The following is a 24073-nucleotide window of genomic DNA, read 5'->3' on the forward strand; positions in this document are numbered from 1 at the left end:
TTCATGTTGACATAACCTAGTATTATCAAATTAGGAACGACTTCTGCTATACCCAAATCCAGTGGAACTACTCTCCCCCCTTCTTTAAAATTAAGAGCCATTGTAACTTGGCAATGGTAAGGTTTAATCTCATCCGATAATAGGTGCTTCAATTGATGGACCATCAGTCCATCACTGAAAACCAAGCAACTGTTAGCTTACTGCCTGGGACACAGGGTTTCAAGTGCAGAAACCAAAAATGAGCTCCGAACTACATTCAACAAGCAAAAGACAGATCAGAATCGTCTGTTCGTAATCTCTGGGCTGCGCCTCATCAACGGTTACCCACCATATGAACCGTTGCAATCTCAATACAACACTGACATTGGAGCAGTCAACGGGCAGGACCCAGGCTCAGCTGCAGATGATTTTGGAATGTTCGTGTGGGGCCTATCCAAAATTTTGATTTTCCTTGTTGGGGCAGTCAATGGGCTGGATCCGGGACCAGCTGCAGATGATTTTGGACTCTTCTGGTGGGGCCTATCCAAAATTATGATTTTGCTCAGCACAGTCCAACCCATTGACAGCCCTAACTGCCACATGCAGCAGACACAACAAGGCCTGCGTAGCAATTTCATGTTTTGAAACTGAAAATCATCGTGTCCTATTTTGCAAACTCAGGGTAACATCAGTAAAGGAGAAGAATCACACCCAGCACACCCCACCAGAGAAAGGGTTACATTCCAAAGTTAAAAACTACACAACTTAAAACTCTCGATAGATTAGAAGAATGCCTCTGTAGGATCTACGTTTATGACATGCACCTTGAGAAAACAGTGGAATCTTCTGATCACACTTTCATTAGTGCTAAAATTCCTAAACTGAAACTGACCGAGAAACGCCCTAGCAATATATATGATGTTAGTTCCATTGTACATCGACCTATTTGCAAGCCTAACTACACTTTCAAGATCCCGTAATAATGACAACATCAACTACTTCCCCATTTGCTGATGATAAGGGATTTCTGATGCTGAGATGGAAGCTGACCCACTACTGGCACCCACTGACAATTCTCTAACATGGTTCTGCCAGCTTAATATGGGCGGGTGGCGGTGGGCTCCCTGCAAAGGGCCTTCCTTGGCTCACCCTGCATAAAAGAAATCCTGTGATCAGTATCTAAAGCAAGCATTAGTTGACATTTTAAGACAATCAAATTCAAATATTAGTTTCCTTCCCTCAGTTTCATCAAAATAGCTATTGCAATTAGTAAGCAAGCAAAGACATTGCATGGGTCCTTACTCTTGCTCGGGTGGTAGACTCTCGGGAGTTTCAACACACTCACGCTAGTGGTGAAATTCCACTAGCGTGAGTGTGTGGGGTGTGTGTGCATGTGAACAAAAAAAAAAAAAAAGCAAAGACATTGCATTTTAGAACTGATAGTGGTGGATAACAGAGCACACCAATTGGACGACTATGGCAGTCTGATCAATTGATGTTTACCTGCTGAATGTGGAACTATGCGCACTACGGTATTTGACAGTAATACAACATTCGACCAAGAGTGTCTGCAGCACACTCAGGCTTACAGCCTGTACAACTGAAGCCATGGCTCAGAATTGCAAATCCTTGACAATGGTGGACCCAACTGGCCTGGGTGGGCTCAGTGCACCAAAAATCACCAGATGAGAAAATATGGACCATTCAATTAGTGGTCAGAAAATAGATGGTTAGGAAAGAGAACAAGTACGGTCATATTCAACTGAAAAGGGGAAATACACACAATAGATGGGATTTTATTTTATTTTATTTTATTTTTTATTCTTTTAAAAATTTAACAAACTTTGTTAAAAGGGAAAAAGGAGAATACATCAGAGAAGGGAAGTATTCTCAATAGAAAGAGACACCTGACTTGACACCCTCCTGGGCAAAGACGTCGGCGGCCACATTAATGGCCTACGGTATGGACAAATGAAATGTTTTATCCCAGAGGATAACACATGATTCTCATTAAAAGAAATTTCATTCCTGGCCAAGTGGAGGAAGCCAAAGACATCATATTGAAAGGATTCCCTTCAAAGATCAACAGTTTCGTAAGGTTTGTCAAGAAGGGCCATTGCCTCCACTGTGTTCACCAGCCCCCAAGCAATGGGGCCAGTAAAGGATGTGAATAAGACCTTTATCATCTCTGATCACGGTGCCCATAATAGAAGAACCTGGTTTACCAAAAGAGGAGCGATTAAGATTCGGTATTCAAACCCAGGCAGTGGGATTTTCCAAATACTGCCTAATTTAGATATTGACACCATAATATAGGTCACCAAGAGCCAATCTTTAAGGAGACCTCAAAATCAAATGGCCTAGACATTTGAGCTGATGGTCCCACCATTTATGGACCTGAAAAATGGTTAACATACAGGCTACAGCACTGATTGACATTCATTACAATAATCCCTAAGCCTGGATGGTAGGATAATCCAATACAGGAAACATTTGGGCAATGGACTTTCCGGAATCTAGCCCATAAGATCTCAATTGCCTTGATCACCAAATTGCGGGCTTCACTGGTATGAATTCTGGGCCCAAAGATACTGTGCAGAGAATATCAAACAAGGATATGGGCACTATGCTTGGAATTCCATTTTTGTACCAGTGAGGGCTATATTTCAGTCACTGAGACTGTTGGTCTGTTGGCATCACCTTCATGTACCATGGTCCAAAAAATTTGCTTGACAGTGCATCCTAACCCTTCAATTGATGCCCTAAAAAAACACCATCATAAAAGAAATACAGCAACCGTCCACGTTCAACTGATAAATGGTCAGAGATTGGATGGCTAGAATCTTCCAATTTGGGATATTTTTCGAAGCAAAGTCTGTGCAGGAGGGGCTCATCGGATCAATGCTCTGGACTACCGAACCATGGGCCTCACTAACACAAACTGGAGACCGGAATACATTACGGACACTGAAGATCAGATCAATGCTCTGGACAAATGCGGGTTTGAAGGCTTCACATTTCGCCAAAGTGGAGCATCATTTCTCTACTTGTCAATGATATCATTGGTTGCTTTGTTATTCTGAGAACATGAAACTAGGTTTGCCTTCTCAAGAATATCAAAGGGTAAATATGCAAGTTATCAGTGGCTGTGAGAAGTATAACATGGAAACAAACAAGGCTTGGAGAAACAAACCATGAAAGACTTGAGCTCCCTTGGTGTATCTTTCAGCAATGCCTTCAATAGCATGTCCAAAAGCTGTAACACATGCAAGCAAAAATTAAGATGAAATCAAAAAACCATAATCAGTCATTTTAGACAGCAAAGCATGCTCCGATCAAACTGTCAATTTTCGAAAATTGGAATCCATATTCCATACCTTCACCTATTGGTAGAACTTCCTCGTGTGGTAGACTGGTTCACTACTACCCATATGGTCAAAATCCTCTCGTCCCTGCGATAGGTAAGAAAAACAATGTTGTCAAGAAATTCATACAGTTTTGTAAATACACCACGGTTAGAAGGAGAGTGCTGTACCATATGTTGCCAACTTTCTTGTGTGTAACACTGATTGGCAGGTTGTAGGACTGAGAGGTTTGCCATATTGTTAGCTTGACTTCCATCGACTCGGTAATGACTACCACTAGCTTCGATTCTGGGTCCACTAGCTTCAATTCTGGGCCCACTAGCTTCAATTCTGGGTCCACTTGTTTCAATTCTGGGCACACTTGTTTCAATTCTGGGTGCAAGTCTCCCAATAGAATTACGAGCATCTACAAGCTTTTGCATGGAGTCTTGTAGTATGTGCAATGCAAAGTTGTAGCTCTCTTCGGATAATGACCCTTCCTCTGCGAATTTAATGGATCGTTGGCATAGGTCATTGTAACGCTGTTCCATAGTTTCAGGGCGATCAACAACACATGCCTGTTCAGCACAATCTTCTTCCAACACATGCCTATTCTTCATTTCCTTTGTCCAACGCTTCAGAACATAATGCGACGGGATCTTTGGTACGCCTGCAGTGAGGAGGACTACAAGTGCATGTCTGCAAAGGAAGCCTTTGAACTCAAATAAACGACAAATACAAGAAATTCTTGATTCATGCCCATTCCACATAACTTTGTAATCCCTTCCCTTCATCTTCTCAAAATCTTCCCATTCTTTAACGATGAACATTGTGTATGCCCCTTCCTGCTGCACAATATTTATACAACAAGCAGACATTCCAAAAACCTCATCTTGGAATTTCTTGAATATGTCTTTTGTGTAAACTGATGACATTTGCTTTTCAAAAGGTGACGGTGACCTCAATGACGGTGGTGTGTGGAAAGTCTCAAAATCCGCTTGGGTTTCCCTCTCAATCTGTTTCTTTAGAGCTACCTCATACTGATCTACAAACTCTTTCAATGTCGTTTTTCCACTCACGTATGCATCGAGAAAAGAGTTGACATTTTCATTTCGATGTGAAACAGACATCCCAGCAAAAAACGTATCCTTCAAGAAGACTGGAACCCACTGTTGACGATCTTCATACAATGTTTGAAGCCATGCGTGCTTCCCAAGCTTGAAATCATTAATCAATTTGTCCCATCTCATTTCAAATTCATCAACTGTCAGAGAATCATATATGCAATCATGAAAATCATCTTTGAATGTTGGATTGGCTCTACATATTTGACCCAATTTCTCTGGAACCTTTTTCATAATGCGCCATAAACAAAGGCGATGCCGGGTTTCTGGAAACACCTCTGCGACTGCTGCTTTTATGACCCTATCTTGGTCAGTAATTATTGCCTTTGGGTGCCTTCCGTACATAGCTGTAAGCCATGTCTTAAACAACCAAACAAGGGACTCTTTTGACTTATCTGCTAAAAGCGCACAACCAAACAACACTGGCTGTCCATGATGGTTCACTCCTACAAATGGAGCAAACGGCACAGTATATTTGCTTGTTAAATACGTTGTGTCAAAGGTAACCACATCACCAAAGTATGTATAAGCAGTCCGAGACCTTGCATCAACCCAAAAAACACTTTTTGGATGCTGTTCCTCATCTACTTCTGTTGCATAAAAGAATGCAGGATTCAACACATGCATATGCATGAAATGCTCAAGAATAGCTTGCACTTCTCCTTCTGCAAGGAACTTCCGCCGCTCTTTCTCTGCTGGAGTTTTACGATCTTTGCCTGTTAATCCTAGATTGTTCATTCCATCAGATTGTTTGCTCATTGCAGTTTTCTTGTTCGATTGTGGTGTGGACTCATCAGTTTGTACTCCTGGAGTGCGTGAGTTTCTCTTTTGAGGTGCGCAAATCTTTTTGTGTGATCGAAAAAAATGCACATTCTCTGGGGTGAGAGGATGGTTATGTTCTTTGATAACCTCAATCAATTCCCATTTTCCTGAGTCTTTTCTCCTCGCTTTTACCATTGCTTTGCAACCAACCTTTGTGACCGGTCGTGGGTTTTTGATATTTCCATTCTCGGCCTTGAAACCATACTTGGAACATACGTAAAACCCAGCAATTATTGATTTGTCCCTCCTTGAATAACGGGTGGATCTTTTAGTGACACCAAAGCCAACACGCCTAGCATATTCATTATAGAATGAATACACTTCCTGTTCAGACTCAAATTCCATACCCACATTGGGCTCTAGATTGGCATCTCCTTCATTTGCAATGGGCTCCCTCACTGGAGACTTGTGCAACATTTCATCCCTGCCTATGAAGGGTGCAATATCCACTGTAGGGAAACATTCTGCTGTATCACTTTCCATGTCAACGACAGGGGAAGGAGTAGCAGGGGCAGGAGGCGGCGGCGGAGGAGGCTGCAAAACACATTTCAGCATCAATTTCCAGACATTGCACTGCTCGTCTAGTGACAAATGAACTAGAAAAAAAAAAAAAAGAATAGCCCCAAAAATGCACAAACAAACACGAGTCATTCAAAGATAAAGAAAGGATCATCCCATTTATGTTAAGAGCTATACACAATAGAACCAATTTATTTGTGGTCATAGCATATAGCTAGAATAGCCCGAGTGTCCAAGGAAGCAAGAGTGACATACATAAGTCAAACATAAAAATAAAAATAAAAATAAAAATTAAATATTAGTGCTTTGTCCACTGGTCATGTGCAATGTTCAAAGCATCGGTATTGTTACAAGTTTCACTGTCCAGGGATACGGAAACAATACCGATATCACCAATAACCGGAAATGCAGAGAAACATGAGGAAAATGGTGGAATTTTTTAGTAAAGCTTTAGGAGATGCTACGATACACATTTGCATATTTAGGAATAAAAAATTGCAAAAATGATGCATGCATAATAAGTTTTCATTTAATGGGAGCCTAAAAGCATGTGTTGTCATAAGTAATCAGCCCGACCATCCCATCGATCCATCCAACCATCCCATTTATCCATCCAACCTTCCATCCAAACATCCATCAATATTTGAGAATACACACGATATTTTGTCAAGAAATTGTTGACAACTAGAAAGGAAACGAAAGATTGTGGTCTCGATATCGCCCATGTTGCGATAATGATAATATTGCGATATTATTTGAACATTGCATACAACCATGCGCCCATAAAAAAAAATAATTTTAAATAGAAATTATTTTTAATAAACAAATTTTTGGCAATATTGATACATTGGTAATATTATCGAAATATTGTTGATAGAGTTGGGCACAGGAGGACTCGACTCGACAAACTCAACTCGTCCAACTCATTCAGACCCAACTCAATCCGAACCGAGTAAGCTTCGTCCAATCCGAACTCAAACCGAGTCGAGTTCAGGTCAACAGTAACTTGACTCGACTCGACTCGAAATCCAACTCGGTACTGACTTGACTCGATTCAAAACTTGACTCGTACACACACACACAAAACCCAGATTTGACGTTTCAAATTTGAGATGTTGTGTAGCTGATGGACAGGCTGCAATTCTAGTAGGTGCACCTAAGTTTTGAGTTATGATTTCAGCCCATGGACCGCTGCACTCAACCCGACTCGGTACTAGTGACCAGGTCGGACTCAATTCAGATTAGTCCAGGCCAAACTTGGACTCGGATTGAGTTAGGCATGCTAGACTCAGTACCAAGTTGGGTTGAGTTCGGGTCAGGTCTATTTCAAAACCGAGTTGGGTCAGCACTAACTCGGTCTGACTCGACTCGATGCTCAGTTCTAATCGTTGATATACTGGCAATACAAGCGACACCTAGAATTTACACAGTCGAAAATATTGGCGATACATTGGTGATATTGATACATTGGCAATACAAGCGGCACCTAGAATTTACATAGTCGAAAATATTGGCAATATTGATACATTAGTGATACTTAGCGATACATCGCCAATACCTGGAATTTCTGGAACTACCAGTGTTATTGGTATCGCCGAGTTGGAGACAAGGATAATATCGAGGATACTTCAAACAATGGTCATATGTGAAAGCTTAAAAGCACCACATTTGATTGGCAAAATGTTAGGCAAAAAATCATTTTATCTGTTTTTTTTTTTTTTTTCTAGACCTCTGCCTTATTTTATATGTTCCTTTACTACCAGTCACTAATGATAAAAAGGAAAAAATTGTCTTAAGAGAATGATTGCTCTTGAATTGAGAGAACCTCGATCTCATGATCCCCAACAATCGAGAACTTCATAGCTATCGGGGGATGTTTCGAGAATACATAGCTCTCATTGCTAGAGGTGCTATCGCCATCACAGTAGGAACCCAAGAACCCTTTCGAGGGCAAGCTCTCGACGTCGTGGCAAAAGATGAGGTAGGTTGATCTCATCTTCTCACAGCTGACGAACCTCTACAGATTAGAGGGACCTTAATGGAGACTTCATTGAAGAATACCTCCATTAGAGATGAAGACAAGATTTACCTTTGCAACAAGACTCTCTTCCCTTCGACTCTAGACGGAAGGACTCCCGACCGCCATCCCCCATGGACCGGAGACACTCTGCTCGAGAGCCTTATAGCGATTCCCAGGAACCAAACGATGGAGACAGACTTTCTAGAGCTTTGTCAAAAAGGAGTCGAGGAAGAACACAAATCTGACACTTCGCCCCCTTTGGCTCTTCTCTTCCCTGCCGTCACCTACAGGAGTCGTTTCTCAATGTGATGATCCATCTCGCGGTATAGGAACTTCTAAACCCCCCCCCCCCCCCCACCCCCCCCCCCCCCCCAAACCACTTGAATGAAGAATCCTTGGGTTGGATTTCATTTTCGGTAGTTAAATGGCATTTCGAAGATAAATAAAAATCGTCTAAATTTAATTCTAGCCCTCTGCGCGAGTTCCCAACTCTTTTTGTGAATCACTTCCCAAGGGAATGGATGGAACTGCACTTTTCTCGAGTCTTTGGGAAATTCAGTAAGGTTATAGAGGTAGTTATTCCTTTGGGTGAAAGGTTCCTCAGTCATTAGAGGATTAGACTTTGTTAGGAGGGAGAGGGTCGAGGATCTGTCTAAAGCGATCAAAGGCCTCCATGGCTAGAAATTTTACGGAAGAGAGCTCAAGGTCTAGGGTGCTTGCTTTGAGAGTCCTAAGTAGAGGTGTGCATTTGTGACCCGATCTGGCGGATCCGACCCGATCTGGCCCGTTCCGAACAGAACCGACGGCCAAGATCGGGCCTGATCGGGTTGTGGTTTCCAGATCCGATTTTTTTTGGCTCGGGTCCGGATAGACCTCTGTCCGGACTGAACCGACTCGTATACCCGAACCGATGGGACCCGAACAGCACCGAACAGACCCGAACCGATAGGCGAGCGGGTAGTATAAAATATATTTTTTATTTTTTACCCTAATTTTTCTAAAAATAGATGGATGATGTGGATAAAACATATAGATTGTATAAAATATGTTGATCTAAGTCATGAGGACCCAGATGAAGGGAAAAAATAAATATCAGCTTGATCGAAAACTTTTATGGCCTACATAACGTTTTTAATGGTCAAAATTTATTCAACACTGTTTTCTATAATGTGGTCCACTTGAGATTTTAATATACCTTTTTTTTTTTTCTAATGACTTAAAATGATTTATAAAAATAGATGGACAACATGGATGAAATACATACATCATGGTGGGGCCCACAGAGTACGGATGTCCGGTAGCCAGGGGAGTAGCCAGTCCGTTTCCAGCGTACAGCTGTAATACGTCTGTGCTGTACGGACGGTTCAAAGGAGATCAAAGTTATGGCCCCCACAGTGATGTATTTATAATATCTACACCGTTCATATGCTTTTAGAGATAATTATAGAGTATTATGAAAAAAAATAAATAATATCCAAAGATCATGTGGCCCACACCACAAATAGCAGCAGAGAATAATTTTCACTATTAAATCATTCGTGTGGTCCACTCGATAGTTAGATCCGTCTTATTTTTTGTCTCAAGCCTTAAGACGAGGTTGGAAAATGGATGAACGGTTTTGATATAACACATAATCTATGATTAGATGTACAGACCTTACTCGCTTGGCTTAAGAAATTACCCAATACAGCTCCGCTTGCGTAAAAGGCAAGTACTTTGAATCTTTGATTTTCGTGCATTGCACGTAAGATTTAATAAAAACGCTCGTCGCTCGGTACGTTAGATTGAAAGTTCTTTCATACCCATGTAGGGCCCACCTTGATGTGTATGTTTTATCTAAGCCGTTCATCAATTTTTACATATTATTTTAACCATTGAGTATAAAACATAGGTATATTAAAGGTTAAAGTAGACCACACCACATGAAACAATTTAATTAAATTTATATATCTGAATTCTACTCAACCCGATCCGACTCTGTTTTCCTAACCGAGTTGGACACTGTTCGAGTCACGAAAACTATGCATCGGATCTGTCCGAATCATGTGACCCAGATCCGGCCACGGATCGAATCGGATTCGGGTCAAGCCTTTAGAATTTCGGATCAGGTTGAGTTGAACCTAATCCGATCCGACCAGGACCGATGCCCAGCTCTAGTCCTAAGCTCTCAAGATATTGAACATCTTGGGTAAACCCACCCTCAGGTCTCAGATTCCCCCAAAGGTTTTCTCCTCTCCTCTTTCAATAGTGTTGAATGGGTCAGAAACCCTGGCTGGATCTCTGGTTTCCTTTAAAGAGGTGTTATTGGGTTCCCATCCCCATTTTACCTACCACACATTAGCCCAGTGTTGCAGCCTCTCCTTCCATCTCGGTGTTGAATGTCGGAGGTCCTATCCCCATCATCTTTGTCCCTCCAAATACTATGTTTAAAGCCTAGGATATGTTCCAATCCTGTCTTGTTGTCATGCTGAGTTGGGGGTTTCCCATTGACGAGTTAGCGATTTGGTTTGAGTTCTACTGTGCTATGGGACCTAGAGACATTTTCTTGCGCCTTATTATCCCCTTTGGCAGTTTGGGTCTCACTTCGTCCATTGGAAAACTTGGACAAGGTTCTCTTTACTGATTAGCTCCACAGTACGGGAGCAAAGGAGTTTGTGTGCAAATTGTCAAACTAGTCCTTATTCGGTTGTTCAAATGTCCGGTTTAGGTTCCCAAATCTTCCCCTAGAATTTTGGTTTGACGATTTCTTTAAAACTCTGGGTTCCTACATTGTGGAGTTGATCCTAGTGGAGCAAGCCACTGAATGGTGGGAGGAGCTCCCTACACGTTGGTAAGCCTTCACTTTATCTCTGGGATAAAATTATTAAGAGGTTGGAGAGATGGTTTGACGATTTCTTTAAAACTCTAGGTTCCTACATTGTGGAGTTGATCCTAGTGGAGCAAGCCACTGAACGGTGGGAGGAGCTCCCTACATGTTGGTAAGCCTTCACTTTATCTCTGGGATAAAATTATTAAGAGGTTGGAGAGATAGTTAAACTATCTTCTTGGAAGTCCAACCTCCATTCTCTAGGGGGTAGACTTGCTCTCATCAATGCTTGTTTATCTAACCTCCTTGTCTATTTCATGTCCCTCTTCAGATTCCCCAAATTGATCATATATAGTATTGATAAGCTTCACAGAGACTTCCTGTGGCAAGGAGGCTCCCTCTCGAGGAAATTTCCTTTGCTAGATTGGAAGGAGGTTTGTATAACTATTCACACGTGCCGCGCGGGGGGGGGGGACAAAAAGCCTTGAGTTGGTGAATTCTACCCTCTTAGGCATATGGATTTGGCGCTTTGGCGAGGAAGATTCCTCCCTCTGGAAATCCATTGTTTCTACCAAACATGGGACTTCTCAGATGGGATGACGGACCAAATCTTCATCCCTCTATAGGGCTTCCTTCGTGTGGAAGGGCAATAACTGTGTGGTCTCTTCTGTTTGTCATTGGTTGTGCTTCTCCGTGGGTAAAGGTCGTAGGATTAGATTCTAGGTTGACAAATGCTTGGGTGATCAACACCTTATCTCTTCCTTTCCTAATCTGGCCCCCTTAGACATTAATGTCTCGCTTGCTGAGCGTTTCCCAAACTCGGGTGTGAATATGATTTGCCTCCCCCCTTTAGAAGGAACCTTTGGGACTATGAGATTTTGAGTTTTGCTAACTTATCATCTCGTCTGCAGGGTATCTCCTTATCCCCACAAGAGAATGACTCTTCCTTTTGGCCCCTTAGTGTGTCGGGCGTCTTTTCGGTATGATCTCTCTACGTTGCTATCTTGATCAACTCTGTTCCTTCCTCCATCTATCGAGTGTCATCTGGCATTACAAAGGACCCCCTAAGGTCGCAACTTTGTTCAGCTTGTGAGGAGATAGTGGGTCCTGACAATAGACAATCTCTAGAAGAGGGTCCTCCCCAATGTTTGTCTGCTTAGCCTAAAGGGTGCAAAATCCATCGACCATCAACACTTGCACTGCATCCTGTTCTCGAAAGTGTGGTTAGAAGCTCTCCAACTTGCGAGGGTTCTTTGGGTGATGCCTTCCTCTATCAAAAGCCTCCTGTCCTGGCACACAGCTGATGGCGGGAGTTTGGGTAGGAAGAAATGGAGAATCTTGCTTCTCAGGGTTCTTTGGGCCACCTGGCCTGGTGTTTCTGCAATAGAAGCCTCTCATCTTCTAGGGTCTTCAATAAGGCCCTTCTCCTTTTCCGTGATTGGGCTCCTTGATTGTTTAGGTTCTTGCTTCCAGTGTTTGAAGTATCGGTATCGCTACAAGTTTCACTGGCCGGGGATATAGAAACAATATCGATAGCATTGATAATGTCGCTGATAACTAGAAATGGGGGGGAAACATGAGGAAAATGTGGAATTTTTCGGTGAAATTTCAGGAGATGCTAAAATACACGTATTTGCATATTTAGGAATAAAAAATTTACAAAAAGAATGCATACATAATAGGTTTCCATTTAATGGGGACCTAAAAGCATGTGTTCTTGTGAAAAATCAGTCCAACCATCCCATCTGTGAATCTAACCTTCCATCCAAACATCCATTGATATTTCAAAATATTGACAACATACGATGTTTCATTAAAAAATTGTCAACAACTGGAAAGGAAATGAAAATTTGTGGTCTTGATATCGCCCATGTTGTGATAATGATAATATTACGATATTATCAATATTATTGTCGACAAATTGAACGTTGTATGCAACCATGTCCCATAAAAAAATTGAAAGGGAAAATTTTTTATTAAGTAGATTTTTAGAGATATCAATACATTGGCAATATTATCGAAATACCACTGTATACCAACAATACAAGCAACACTTGGAATTTACATTGTCAAAAATATTGGCGATATCAATACATTGGCAATACAAGTGACACCTGAAATTTACACAATTGAAAATATTGATGATACATTGGCGGTATCAATATATTGGTAATACTTAGCGATACATCACCGATACCTAAAACTTTTTATACTATTTGTATTATCGGTATCCCAACTAGTGTTATCAGTATGGCTGAGCTGGAAATAGAGATAATATTGGGGATATTCGATAACATCGGAGATACTTTGAACGATGCATACAACCATGTGCCCAATTTGAAATAATTGTTTCTTAATAGACATTTTTGACAATATCGATACATTGGCGAAATTATCAAAATATTGCTAATACAATGGCGATACAAGTGACACCTAGAATTTACACAGTAAAAAATATTGTTGATACGATGCAAGCGATACCTAGAATTTACACAGCCGAAAATATTGGTGATACATTGGCGATGTCAATACATTGGTAATACTTAGCCACACATCGCCAATACCTAGAATTTCTAATACTACTAGTGTTATTGGTATCATCGAGCTGGAGATACGGACAATATCGGGGATACTTGGAATAATAGCATATACATTAATCTAAAATCAGTCAATCCCTTCTTCCATCCCTTCTCTAATTCATGCTCTAAATTCCCAAAACTATTGATCAATATGCCCAAAAACTTATTCGTTTTCTACCTCTACTTACGACTACTTACCCAATTTCTTTGGAAACCAATCCTTACAACCAATGATTTAAATATCGATAGCAAAGCACGTATCACCCCCTTCGAATACGGAAACTTATCGGTTTTGCATGGGAAATATCGCATGTATTGCAGAATGTATCGTTGTTTTTGGGAAACATTGGAAACTTGATTTAATTTTTCAATGAAACTTCTAAAGATGTTAAAAAAGGCTTTCTTTTTTCTTTTTGGGAAAGCATTAAGAAGACATTATTCCACACTTAGGACTCAAAAGATCACAAAAAACAAGTACACATAATAAGTTTCCTTTGTATAGGGTCCTAAACTATGCGTTGCCTGACAGAAATGATGCAATCATATCGAAAATGAGTTCATACTATTCATAATCTTACAAGACGAGAATGAAAACATAATCAATCCATTCAAAGGCCAAAAAAAGAAGTAAAAATATGCATGTGCCCCCATTACGCCTGTGCGGCTATGCCTTGGACCCACATAGATATGCGGCGACTCATAGTCATCTTCTCCATCTCCACTGGGGTTGTCATAGTATTGTTGCTCCACCAATCGGATATACTGTGTGCCCAGGTCATAATAGAATGATACCAGCTCAAATTCTCTCTCTGAACTGGTCAGCATGCCCATCCATGGGTATTGTGTAATCATCGCCATTTGCAATTCATATGGATTTGGAACAAGCTATGGGCTGAGAATATGTGCAACTCCTGGATACATTTGCCCATCTCTGATATCCTTGCATGTATGAATAAGCATACTCAATGTATCCGTCATAGTCGAAAAATTGCATCTGTGTGCCATAACTACTAGAGTCACTCGTATATCCATGAGGTCCATAATCATATAATCCATATCCATACACTGATACAAAACTAGAGATGCTTTTCACACTACTGGTGTCCATGGACCCCATGCTCCATGCTAAAGACTCCTCAATACCACTCAAACTACTTCATACAGTAATCATATTTATTTTTCAATTGAGAAGACTGTATTGGAACAAGATAAAAATCATAGTCTTTGTCTTGGGTGGCATACTTAAAATTTTCTCTCCAATGAATGGGCTAAGAGGCCTTTGACTCTAAGTCTCTCCACGGACATCACTGTCGCCATCACCCCCATCGCCACTGCCATCATTTCCATCACGTCACCTTAGTGAATGGGCTTAAGAGGCCTCTGATTCCCTCTTTACAAACATCATCGTCACCATCACCCCCATCGCCACTACCATCATCACCATTCCACCACCTTTATCGCTCTTTATATCGTTGTCAGTGTCGAAGAGGGTGGCTATAACATCATGACAACACCCCTCGACAATGGGTTAAAAGCTTTGGAGGGAGATCTTGCCTCCTTTACAATTGCACCAATGTCCATGCCTTGCGATGTTGTCTCCTCTGCTATCTTGAGATCTGGTCAGCCATCTATTGTATCTAGGTCAACTGACTTAACCCATAAGTAAAGTAGGTCATTTGCACCTCCTTCATAAAATGCGTCCTAACCAATCATCGTAAGATTTAACAGGCCCTCTTTTGCTTTTCTTATACCTTCTACCCATAGTAGCCTCTCTTGAAACTTCATATTATAGTGGCATAAAACTTGCAACGATCTTTTTCTGCTTATTCGTGTGAACAAACAAGAACACGCTCCAATTTCACTCATTTAAGTGATGATGGCATCGTTTCTGTGAGTGCGCAGGTAGCTAATCGTTGCAAGATCTCGCAATCACTTTCATACATGGACCACCATTCGCCTACAAATTGATCATGGTTGTTTTTTAGTTCCATATGAAATTTTAAAACATGAAAACTAACTTGCAATTATAAACCTACATGTAACAACTCACATGGTATCATCGCCTTCGTCGACTCTCTCACCGCTTCACACCTAGATATGCCCTCCCGCATCTCGAAAATCCACGATCTGTTGATGGCATTTAACACTAATTGTCAATATATGTGTGATAAGAACTTAGGCAAGAATTAAATGCAACAGTTTACCTCATTCCCAAAATGAGCTTTCTCTGGAGAATTAGGGAATAATTTCTCAAATACTTCATGCACTGCTCTCTTTAAGCTATTGTCCTCGATGAGTCTAGTTAAGGAAGTATACTGAAACCCATCACGGTGCACATATTTACTTATTAGTGTCAAGAAAATAACCATGTGGGTCCATACCATGCAAGAAACTAATAAAGTATTAAAACATATAAAAAATAGATAATACTTACTAGCCTTGTGAAGTGGGCGATCGAAAGTCCTATTCTATCAATCATCACAAAATCATACACACCTTCAAGACTTTTGCCTTGTTGGCATCTTTCATGTACTACATGGACTCATACATGGAACCCATCGATGGATATGTCTCGTTATCCACCATCATTAGGACTCTGTATATGGGCCGCAAAATACCTACACAGTATATGCATGGTCCCAAAAAAGGGTTGATCATGACAATCCCTTCATTTGTTGTCGCTAGAAAACTACAACTTTAATTTCAGTTCACACTTTAGAATTGAATAGTCTCAAACTCCATGCTTGTATTTCACGAGACCTTCTAAGGTGATGAAATTAGTGGCAAATTGTGTCATCCCAGGCCACACTATATCGCCATGACACTTCACATGCATCTTGGCTAAAAGCCAAGTGGGATTGTAGATGAAATTAATAATTGCCCGAGTATCAGCAATCACAATCTTAATTGAAAGCCTATCCCCCTACCACCTCAAGCATCAAAATTATCCAATAGGCTATGCATGGGGTCCAGTACAGAACATATTTCTTCATCAAATCCTTGCCCGATTTTATGAATGCGCTCTTATTGTTTGTGCGAAATGCACTACATTCTTCCTGCCCACTTCCTTCATCACATCCTTCATCAGTCCGTATATTTAATTTATGTTCTTAATGTCATTGGACGCACAAATGGACTTTAGAAATATGATCCTTCCTCTACAATAGAACATTTTTTCAAAGATAACAAATTTATTTTAAAAACCGCACCAAAAATGGATCCTTCCTCTACAGTAGAACATACAATTTATGATGGACAACTTCGCCAACCTCATCCATTTGTTACACATCAACGTAACCCCATATGTTTCTCATGACAGCCTCAACTTGATATAACCGTGCATCTCAACAACTCCATCATCTAGGTAGGACATCATAGTCTCATATTACTCTCACCCCCACGTACTTTAGTAACCGTACTCTTAAAGTGCGGACTCACAATTGCCTTAGCTGACACGTGGTCATTTATGAAAAACTTCGCAACAAATTTTTCTATCCTCTTATTCACATTCCCTCCACTCTAAAGATCCTTTAGCCGCTTTTGCTTTCCCCCTTCTTCCCTAACACTGGCAAATTTGAAGGTATATCTAGCATATCATCATAGTACTACTGTTGCACATTCTAGACGTATGTTTCTCATGATAGCCTCAACTTGTTGATATAACGGTGCATCTCAGGAACTCCATCATCTAGGTAAGACATCATAGTCTCATATTACTCTCACCCCCATGTACTGTAGTAACCATATTCTTAAAGTGCGGACTCGCAATTGCCTTAGGTAACACGTGGTCATTTATGAAAAACTTCGACACAAATTTTCCTATCCTCTTATTCACATTCCCTCCACTCTAAAGATCCTTTAGCTGCTTTTGCTTTCCCCCTTCTTCCCTAACGCTGGCAAATCTGAAGGTATATCTAGCATATCATCATAGTATTGTTGTCGCACATTCTAGACCCCAACCCCCACCTATCTATCACTGCCTTGCCACTATCGCCCCTTCCTCCAGGCTGTTGCCCCCCACTCTATTGCCGCCATCAACCTCCCGTGTTGACCCCTCAAAAATAGGCATACTCACTTCCCATCGCCTAATTTGGTCCTTAACCCACTCCTATAAGGACTCCTCAACAGCCCGTCTATACTTGGGGTGACTATCTTCGTCATCCTCTTCTACTACCCCAAGACCCCCATATCGAACGCACTTTAACTCCTCCCTAAACTCTCTCTCATGCTTACTGCACTCATCTCTCAATCTCACCCCTTTTCCACAACAACGCATTCATCAACATTCTCACTTCCTTCAGAACACGTGGGCTTCCGATAGCCCCCTCTCCCACCAGGTGTTCCTTCAAAGAGGACACCCCACCGCTCTTTGATACGTGCCACAATAGTTGCACTTGGACCCATGTCGGTTGTTGGCAAGTGGAGTCCCATGCTACCAACCAATGTTGGGTTGCTTCCATTTTCAAGACATTTTTTGCCCATGCGACCCCATTAGCTAAAAAAAATATTAAGAACAACAAATAATCTCATCTCAAATATTTTCACAAATTTTAAATGTTTTTAAAATAAATATTAAATGATAAATATAAAAATAACTAATATTTCTATAATGCATATAATTTATTAGCACATTAATATATTAATTAGTTGTACTACATCTATCCTACAATATACAATAGATATACTAAAAACTATTTTCAAATTATTTTTTGTTGTTTTCCATAAAATTGAATTTATTTTTTAAAATAAATAGAAGAGTGTGGTTGATATTAAGATCAACATACGCTCATCAGTACACAAGTATTTTAGGAACAAATTTTGGTGAGTCAGTGTATTTTAAAAAATATATATTAATTTCTTATTTGTTTATATATATATATATATATATATATATATATATATATATATATATATTAGTTTGGTTTTTAAGATATGTTTAGGAATAAATTTTGGTGAGTTGTACTTTTATATTTTTTAGTTAAATTTTTTTTTTTTTTCCCAAAAGACTTCCATTAATATGTAAATAAGCCTACAAGCACTCTCATATGATTTTTCCACACTTTGATTGCAAGTTTCACCAATAAGGGGAATTTCATATTTCCCTAAATTCCTCTATTTTTCCCAATATTGAAAATTAGAGGTAAAAATTCATGATAAAGCATAAAAAACATGCAAAATCATAGATTACTAAATTGATTCCAATGATTCTAAACCATTTAAATAAGAAAAAACACTTTCAATAATAAATAAATAAATAAAATAAAAACACCGATTGGCTCAAGCCCGTCGCCACCCAAATCCTCTTCTCTCCAAACAACTCATAAGGACTAGTCAAAATCCTCTTAGGAATCTAATTCCTAATTTTTTTTGACAAATAATGGATTTTTTGTGTGTTCTTTTCTTTTATTTTTTCGCAAAGTGAGCATTGTTCTATCGGTATCGTTGATACTATTGCATGTATCGACAATACTCAAGAGTTTTAAACTGCGATATTCAAAATATCACAATGTATCGATTTATCGTCCATACATTACAATATCGTGCAATATTTTCGGTGACAAGGGGGAGTTTAATAACTCCTCCCTGATTTCATGTCGTCAAAGTGCAATACCCGGCTGATACTATCAATATTTAAATCATTGCTTACAACAGCTCCCCTATATTGAAAACTCATTTAGGAAACTATTCTCCACCCAAAAAGCCACCTATACTAAATAATGCCCAAGTATACCATTCAATATTGCGTACTCCATACCTACACTCCACCACTTGCCTCCAAAGGCCCTCATTCTCCACCCCTAAGCTCTAAAGCCATTTGACAAAGAGTGTTAAATTCATGAGCTTTAACACCTTCACTTCGGCCCTACCAAACTTCAGTGGCTTACACACCTCAACCAATTCAACAAGGTGGTAGTTGTGCTTTTCTCCCATCTCTCTCCAAAGACAAACCTTTTGGAGCCTCTCCACTCAACCACTCTCTTCAGGAATGGCAAATTGACCTCAAGTAGGTCTACATATTTGAAAGGGCTGACTTAAAAAGAGTTAACGACCCTCAAAAGACAAGTATCTGCTTTTCCAGGCTGGGAGTTTCTGCTTCGCCCTTTCTACCACTAGTGTGACAAATATCACCAGGATTTTGAAATTTTCACGATAATATATCTCGGCATATTTCAAAATATCATGTTTTATTGCGATATTAACTCAAAAAATAGTAAAGACATTAACGAATTTGTTATATAAATATATATTCAGAATTTACATATTTTAATAATTTACAGTAAATATTTTTACTTTTGTGAGGTTTTCCTGATAATATCCCTAGGAGAAAAAAAACAAAAATTGAAAATCTTCCCGAGAAATTGCCAAGAATGAGATTTGTCACTATGTCCACCACCACATCTCCCAGTATTTTTTCAGCCAGTTCTACAATGCAAGGGAAACCAAGTACGAACAGGGGACCTCCCCTGTTTTGCATCCAAAAGCTGCCATCTCCTCTAGCATTCTCTTATGTCTTCTCTATCAGTGAATTCTACTAAAGTGCACCTTTTTCTCGAAGAAATACTCACTGTTTAATTTTATTTATTGCATATAGTTGGTTTCTGTTTGCATACTGTCCTGCATCATGAAATCACTAGCCATTCAATTATTGGCTTGAGAATGGAAGGTTAAAGGAATATCTATTCAACTATCCGAATGAAATGGAAAAATCCCACATGCCAGAATGCTGGGATTGTTCCATGAAAAGAAAATTTAACCCATTGACCATGGATGGGAAGGCCCACCAGATGAACGGTCTGGAGCACTCAAACGTGGGCCCTCCTTGTACGCAACAGCCTCCCGCATGAATAAAAAGGGTGATTCCGGTCAAGTATCACATAATACCAGAAAGAAGCAATCATAGTTATTGGGATGAACGATTGGGAATGAATAGCAAACGATTCAAAAAATGCCAAAAACAAATTAAGTTCCCAGTATTCACAGTGACTAAGTCACCCTCAAATTGCAATTACCTCATGAAAGTAACTGAATTGCATTTCGGAGTCCAAAACCCTCAAAACAAGAATGCTAGAAATTGCAATTCAATTCAATAACGCATCCAAACACGCCCTTAATTTTATTTTTTTTTAAGATGGATAAAAAGGAAGTCGTTCTTCTAAAGAAATATCTAATCAAAGATTTTACAGAGAATAACCCCAATTCGAATGGATGTAAAGGGTGAGCATGGCACATCCATGATGCGCATGAAACAAACCATGAAAAGCAGGAACTTTTCATCATCATCATTGCATCCATGGCATCATCGTCGTCGTCATCATCATCATCATCATACATGCATGAAAGATAAGAGTTTCAGGCCCATACCTTTGGGGGTTGGAGTTCCTTGGCTCTACTCCTCGTCACACGCGTCGCCTCTGAGAGCCACATGAACCTTAGCTGGGTCCCACCAAAACCCTAGAATCGAGCGATCAGAGAAGGGGCACCTGAATCGGAACCCTAGAGCTAGATCGAGGAAAGAGAAATTTCGATTTTGGATGCGTCAGGAGTCGGGACCTGAAACGGACGGAGATCCTGCTTATTCCGTATATTTCTTCCTCCCCCTTCAGCTGCGAGCCTGCGACTTCCCTCTCTCTCGACCGCGATCTCCCTCTCGAGTCTCGATTCAGATGCGAGTCGTACACGCCTATCTTATCAACAATCCTCGTCCAACCTACTCGCTCCACAGGTGTATGCCCTCACTTCACACGTGCAAACTCCGCCTACAGTTTTGCTCTATGCAATTCCTGATTGACATCTTGTGCGGTATGCGTTGACCACATGGCCTATAGGGAGTGACGATGGATGATCCGAACCGTCTGTATTTTTGGTGATAGAACAGATGGATCATAATAAAAAAATGGAATACAGTGAATAATCTTGACCATAGATAATTTTAGTTGAATTTTGACGGTTGGAAAGAAAATACTCAAACGGTTATATTAATCTCTAATGATTATTGAATGATGAACAATCTATAGTATCTTACACGAGATGGATAGTTCATATTAGCCGATTATCCCTTCATGTGGGTCCCATTCAGCGACATTTACTGGTGGTCCTGAAGTGCATAAACCAGTGGATTTGCAGAGTTGATACGCTGGCAGAGTATTAGTTTCCATACACATGCACAAGAAGTTTTCAAACGTGGCAGATGTTTATATCGATCCAAACCGTGGTAATTGTGCGTCAGTGTGATTTGATCCTAATATCATCAAGCAGATAATCTTAATTTCGCTATTTATTTCCATTAAGTGGACAGTTAAAACTGAAAAACTGAATCATCTGAATTTAAAAAACAAATGTATATTAATTATTTAGTACAATCCAATCAATCTGATGTTGGATATTTACACCATTGGGTCCTATTATTTGGATTGATGAGGTGCAGATTGTACGGTGGTTCTTACATGCACACGAAAGGTCATGGTCTTCAAGAGCATGGATGTTTTTCTCACGAAGTATATGATTGGAAAGAGAAAAACTTTGATACACTGACAGAGTGTGATGGATGATACTCTGGCACCTAAAAACTGCATACATGGCATAAAAGTAAGTCTAATCAAACTGTCAGATTTATGGGTCCCGGTGCAGAAGTATCATGAGCCAAAAATTACACTTATTCTATTATCTGACACTAGTGATATTTATTGGACGGCCAAAAATGAAAAATCCAGTGGTCCTATTTTAACAAATAAGCGTACATGGTTCAGAGGTGAAGATGGCCCAAAAAAATTGATTTGAGGACTGTGACTTCATGACAGCGTATTTAGTCGGTCTAATTTGAGTAAATGCATGTGACGTGTACAATATTTCAGAGCCTGCGTACTGCATCTTCCGTACGCGGACTGCGTACTGACACTACCAGTAGAATTAGCAACGTGGCTACTAGACGGTGATCCGTGGGCGTTATCCACATCTTCCATCCGTTTTTTATCCTTATTTTTAAGGCATCCACTCAAAAATGAGGTAGATTCAAATCTCAAGTGGACCGTATCACAGAAAACAGTGATGATTGAACGCTGGCCATTAAAAACTTCATAGGCCCCCTTGTAATGTTTATCTACCATCCAACCTGTTGAATTGGTTACGAAGACATGTATTAAAGGAAAACATAAATATGGCTTGATCTGAAACTTTTGTCGGCTCCAAGAAGTTTTTAATGGTGAGAGTTCATTCGGCATTGTTTTCTGTGGTGTTGTCCGTTTTTGATTTATCTGCCTCATTTTTGTCCTCATTTCTTAAAATGATCTGAAAAAATGAATGGACGGCATGGATTAAACACACGCATAAAATTGGGGCTATAGAACACCGTCCAGTAGCGAGTCCCCACCGGTAGTGTCAGGAAGCAATCCGCGTCGGCCTCTGCCCGAGTGTTCACAGACAAGGACCTGAATTGTCTACTGCGCCTGCTTTAAGAAGTGCGTAAAAACACCCTAGCTCTGTGGGGTCCACTATGCTGTATATATAAAATCTCCTCCGTCCATCAGGTGAAGAAACCTATTTTCACCATAAATACAAAATATCAGCTTGAAAAAAGACATATTTTGACCACGCTAATTATGATAATACAAATTTGTGCCTAAAACTTCTTAGTTCATGACATGTTACCCGCCTGAATTTTAGATTGAGATGATTTCTGACTATTCTCTTCATCCTTGTAAGACACATCTAATGAACGGTTTTGATGAAATATATAGACCATGGTAGCTCCACGCAAGAATCTACGGTTGGCATGTCCAATCCTTGTTGTTTCGTGAGCTGTGGCCAACTTGAGTTGCTTATTTGCCTCATTTCTGGCCTCAGGGAGGAGTACAGCTGTTGGACGGACTGGATTTCACACAGGACAATACGGTGGGCCACAGAGCTTGGACATTTTACGGCTTTAATGGCTGCCTAAAACCGGTGTTATAGATAATCCCGGTCCAACGGACACGGACCGCTTAATGCTTTAAGCTTGGCGATAAATCCAAGCTTCGAGTTCGCTAGCCCCACACGCGACTTGACATGTGAGACACGTGCCGAGTCTTATGGCGTGTGTAAATAAATCCCTGCGTGTAGCAGAACAGACAAATCGTGCGGATGGTCTATACAAATTCTGGCCGTTCATCTATAGATCAGGCTACACGTGTACGGGAACAGTTAACGGGCTGGAAAGACTCGCATGTGTGGCCTACCTCATATTTGAGTGGTATGAATTTTCGACTGGATTAACTACCAGTGGTCCCACCTGACACGTGGTTCGGATGTCCTACCAACTCGCGAGGTTAGCAATGGTTCCGTGTCACACGCACGTGCGGCGACGCGACTCCTGATGTGGAGATTTGCCGAGAAACATACCTTCCGGACTGCTGTATGATATGGTGAGACTACAGCCGTCCGTTGATCCAACGACATCATTGTGGCTAGATATCCTAATGGCCCACAAAACAATTGCTGAGTTTAAATGAAAAGAGTTAAAAAATCAAAAGGGCCCATCGTGTAGACGTTTTAAATCACCGAACGTGACCCACGTGACGAGCGGCTAGGATGTTAGACACGCAAGTATATTGGGCACACGGAGATGATCGGCTAGGATGCATCCCCATGTATTACTCTAGGATACGCGGGACTTCAGCCGTTGGATCTGAGTCATGAATGGGATGGTTATGATTGCCTAACAAGAGTGATTCTTAGGAATCACATGCAATGTATTTGTCCAAAACGGACTGATGAATTAAATTGTTCGTTAGAACTATTTTTGCGTAAACAATCATGACCATCCATATTAAAGGCCGTTGATCTAATGGTTAATGTTTTTCATATTAGTGCAATTTTTTATTTAACTTTTAAAAATGTCTACCCGA

The 24073-nt window shown here is 40.4% G+C and overlaps 1 protein-coding gene across 4 annotated transcripts; it reads right to left on the bottom strand.

Moving 5' to 3' along the window:
- Positions 1-662: 662 nt before the first annotated feature.
- On the bottom strand, positions 663-20862 carry LOC131245614 (protein FAR-RED IMPAIRED RESPONSE 1-like). 4 transcript variants are annotated; one of them, XM_058245189.1, is made up of 7 exons: positions 20556-20862; positions 15398-15508; positions 15244-15320; positions 3515-5803; positions 3357-3431; positions 3173-3235; positions 663-1129 (listed from the first exon to the last, which is right to left on the bottom strand). In XM_058245189.1, exons 4-5 carry the CDS (start codon positions 5750-5752, stop codon positions 3363-3365), a joined length of 2307 nt encoding a protein of 768 aa, XP_058101172.1. In that variant the 5' UTR covers positions 5753-5803; positions 15244-15320; positions 15398-15508; positions 20556-20862; the 3' UTR covers positions 663-1129; positions 3173-3235; positions 3357-3362. The 4 variants fall into 4 exon arrangements, with proteins under 4 accessions (XP_058101172.1, XP_058101173.1, XP_058101171.1 ...); XM_058245190.1 differs by lacking the exon at positions 15398-15508; XM_058245188.1 differs by lacking the exons at positions 15244-15320; positions 15398-15508.
- Between the last annotated feature and the right edge of the window lie 3211 nt (positions 20863-24073).

The sequence above is a fragment of the Magnolia sinica genome, chromosome 5, assembly GCF_029962835.1.
Source record: "Magnolia sinica isolate HGM2019 chromosome 5, MsV1, whole genome shotgun sequence".
NCBI lineage: Eukaryota > Viridiplantae > Streptophyta > Magnoliopsida > Magnoliales > Magnoliaceae > Magnolia > Magnolia sinica.

What these genes read in the sequence shown, in the direction of transcription:
- LOC131245614 (XM_058245188.1), bottom strand. Translation starts at nt 20,618, where the DNA reads ATGTGGCTCTCAGAGGCGACGCGTGTGACGAGGAGTAGAGCCAAGGAA. An exon ending in AGGAACTCCAACCCCCAAAG is followed by an intron (nt 5,804 to 20,555) that starts GTATGGGCCTGA and finishes TGTGTTTTGCAG; the next exon opens with CCTCCTCCGCCGCCGCCTCC. An exon ending in AAGAAAGTTGGCAACATATG is followed by an intron (nt 3,432 to 3,514) that starts GTACAGCACTCT and finishes TACCTATCGCAG; the next exon opens with GGACGAGAGGATTTTGACCA.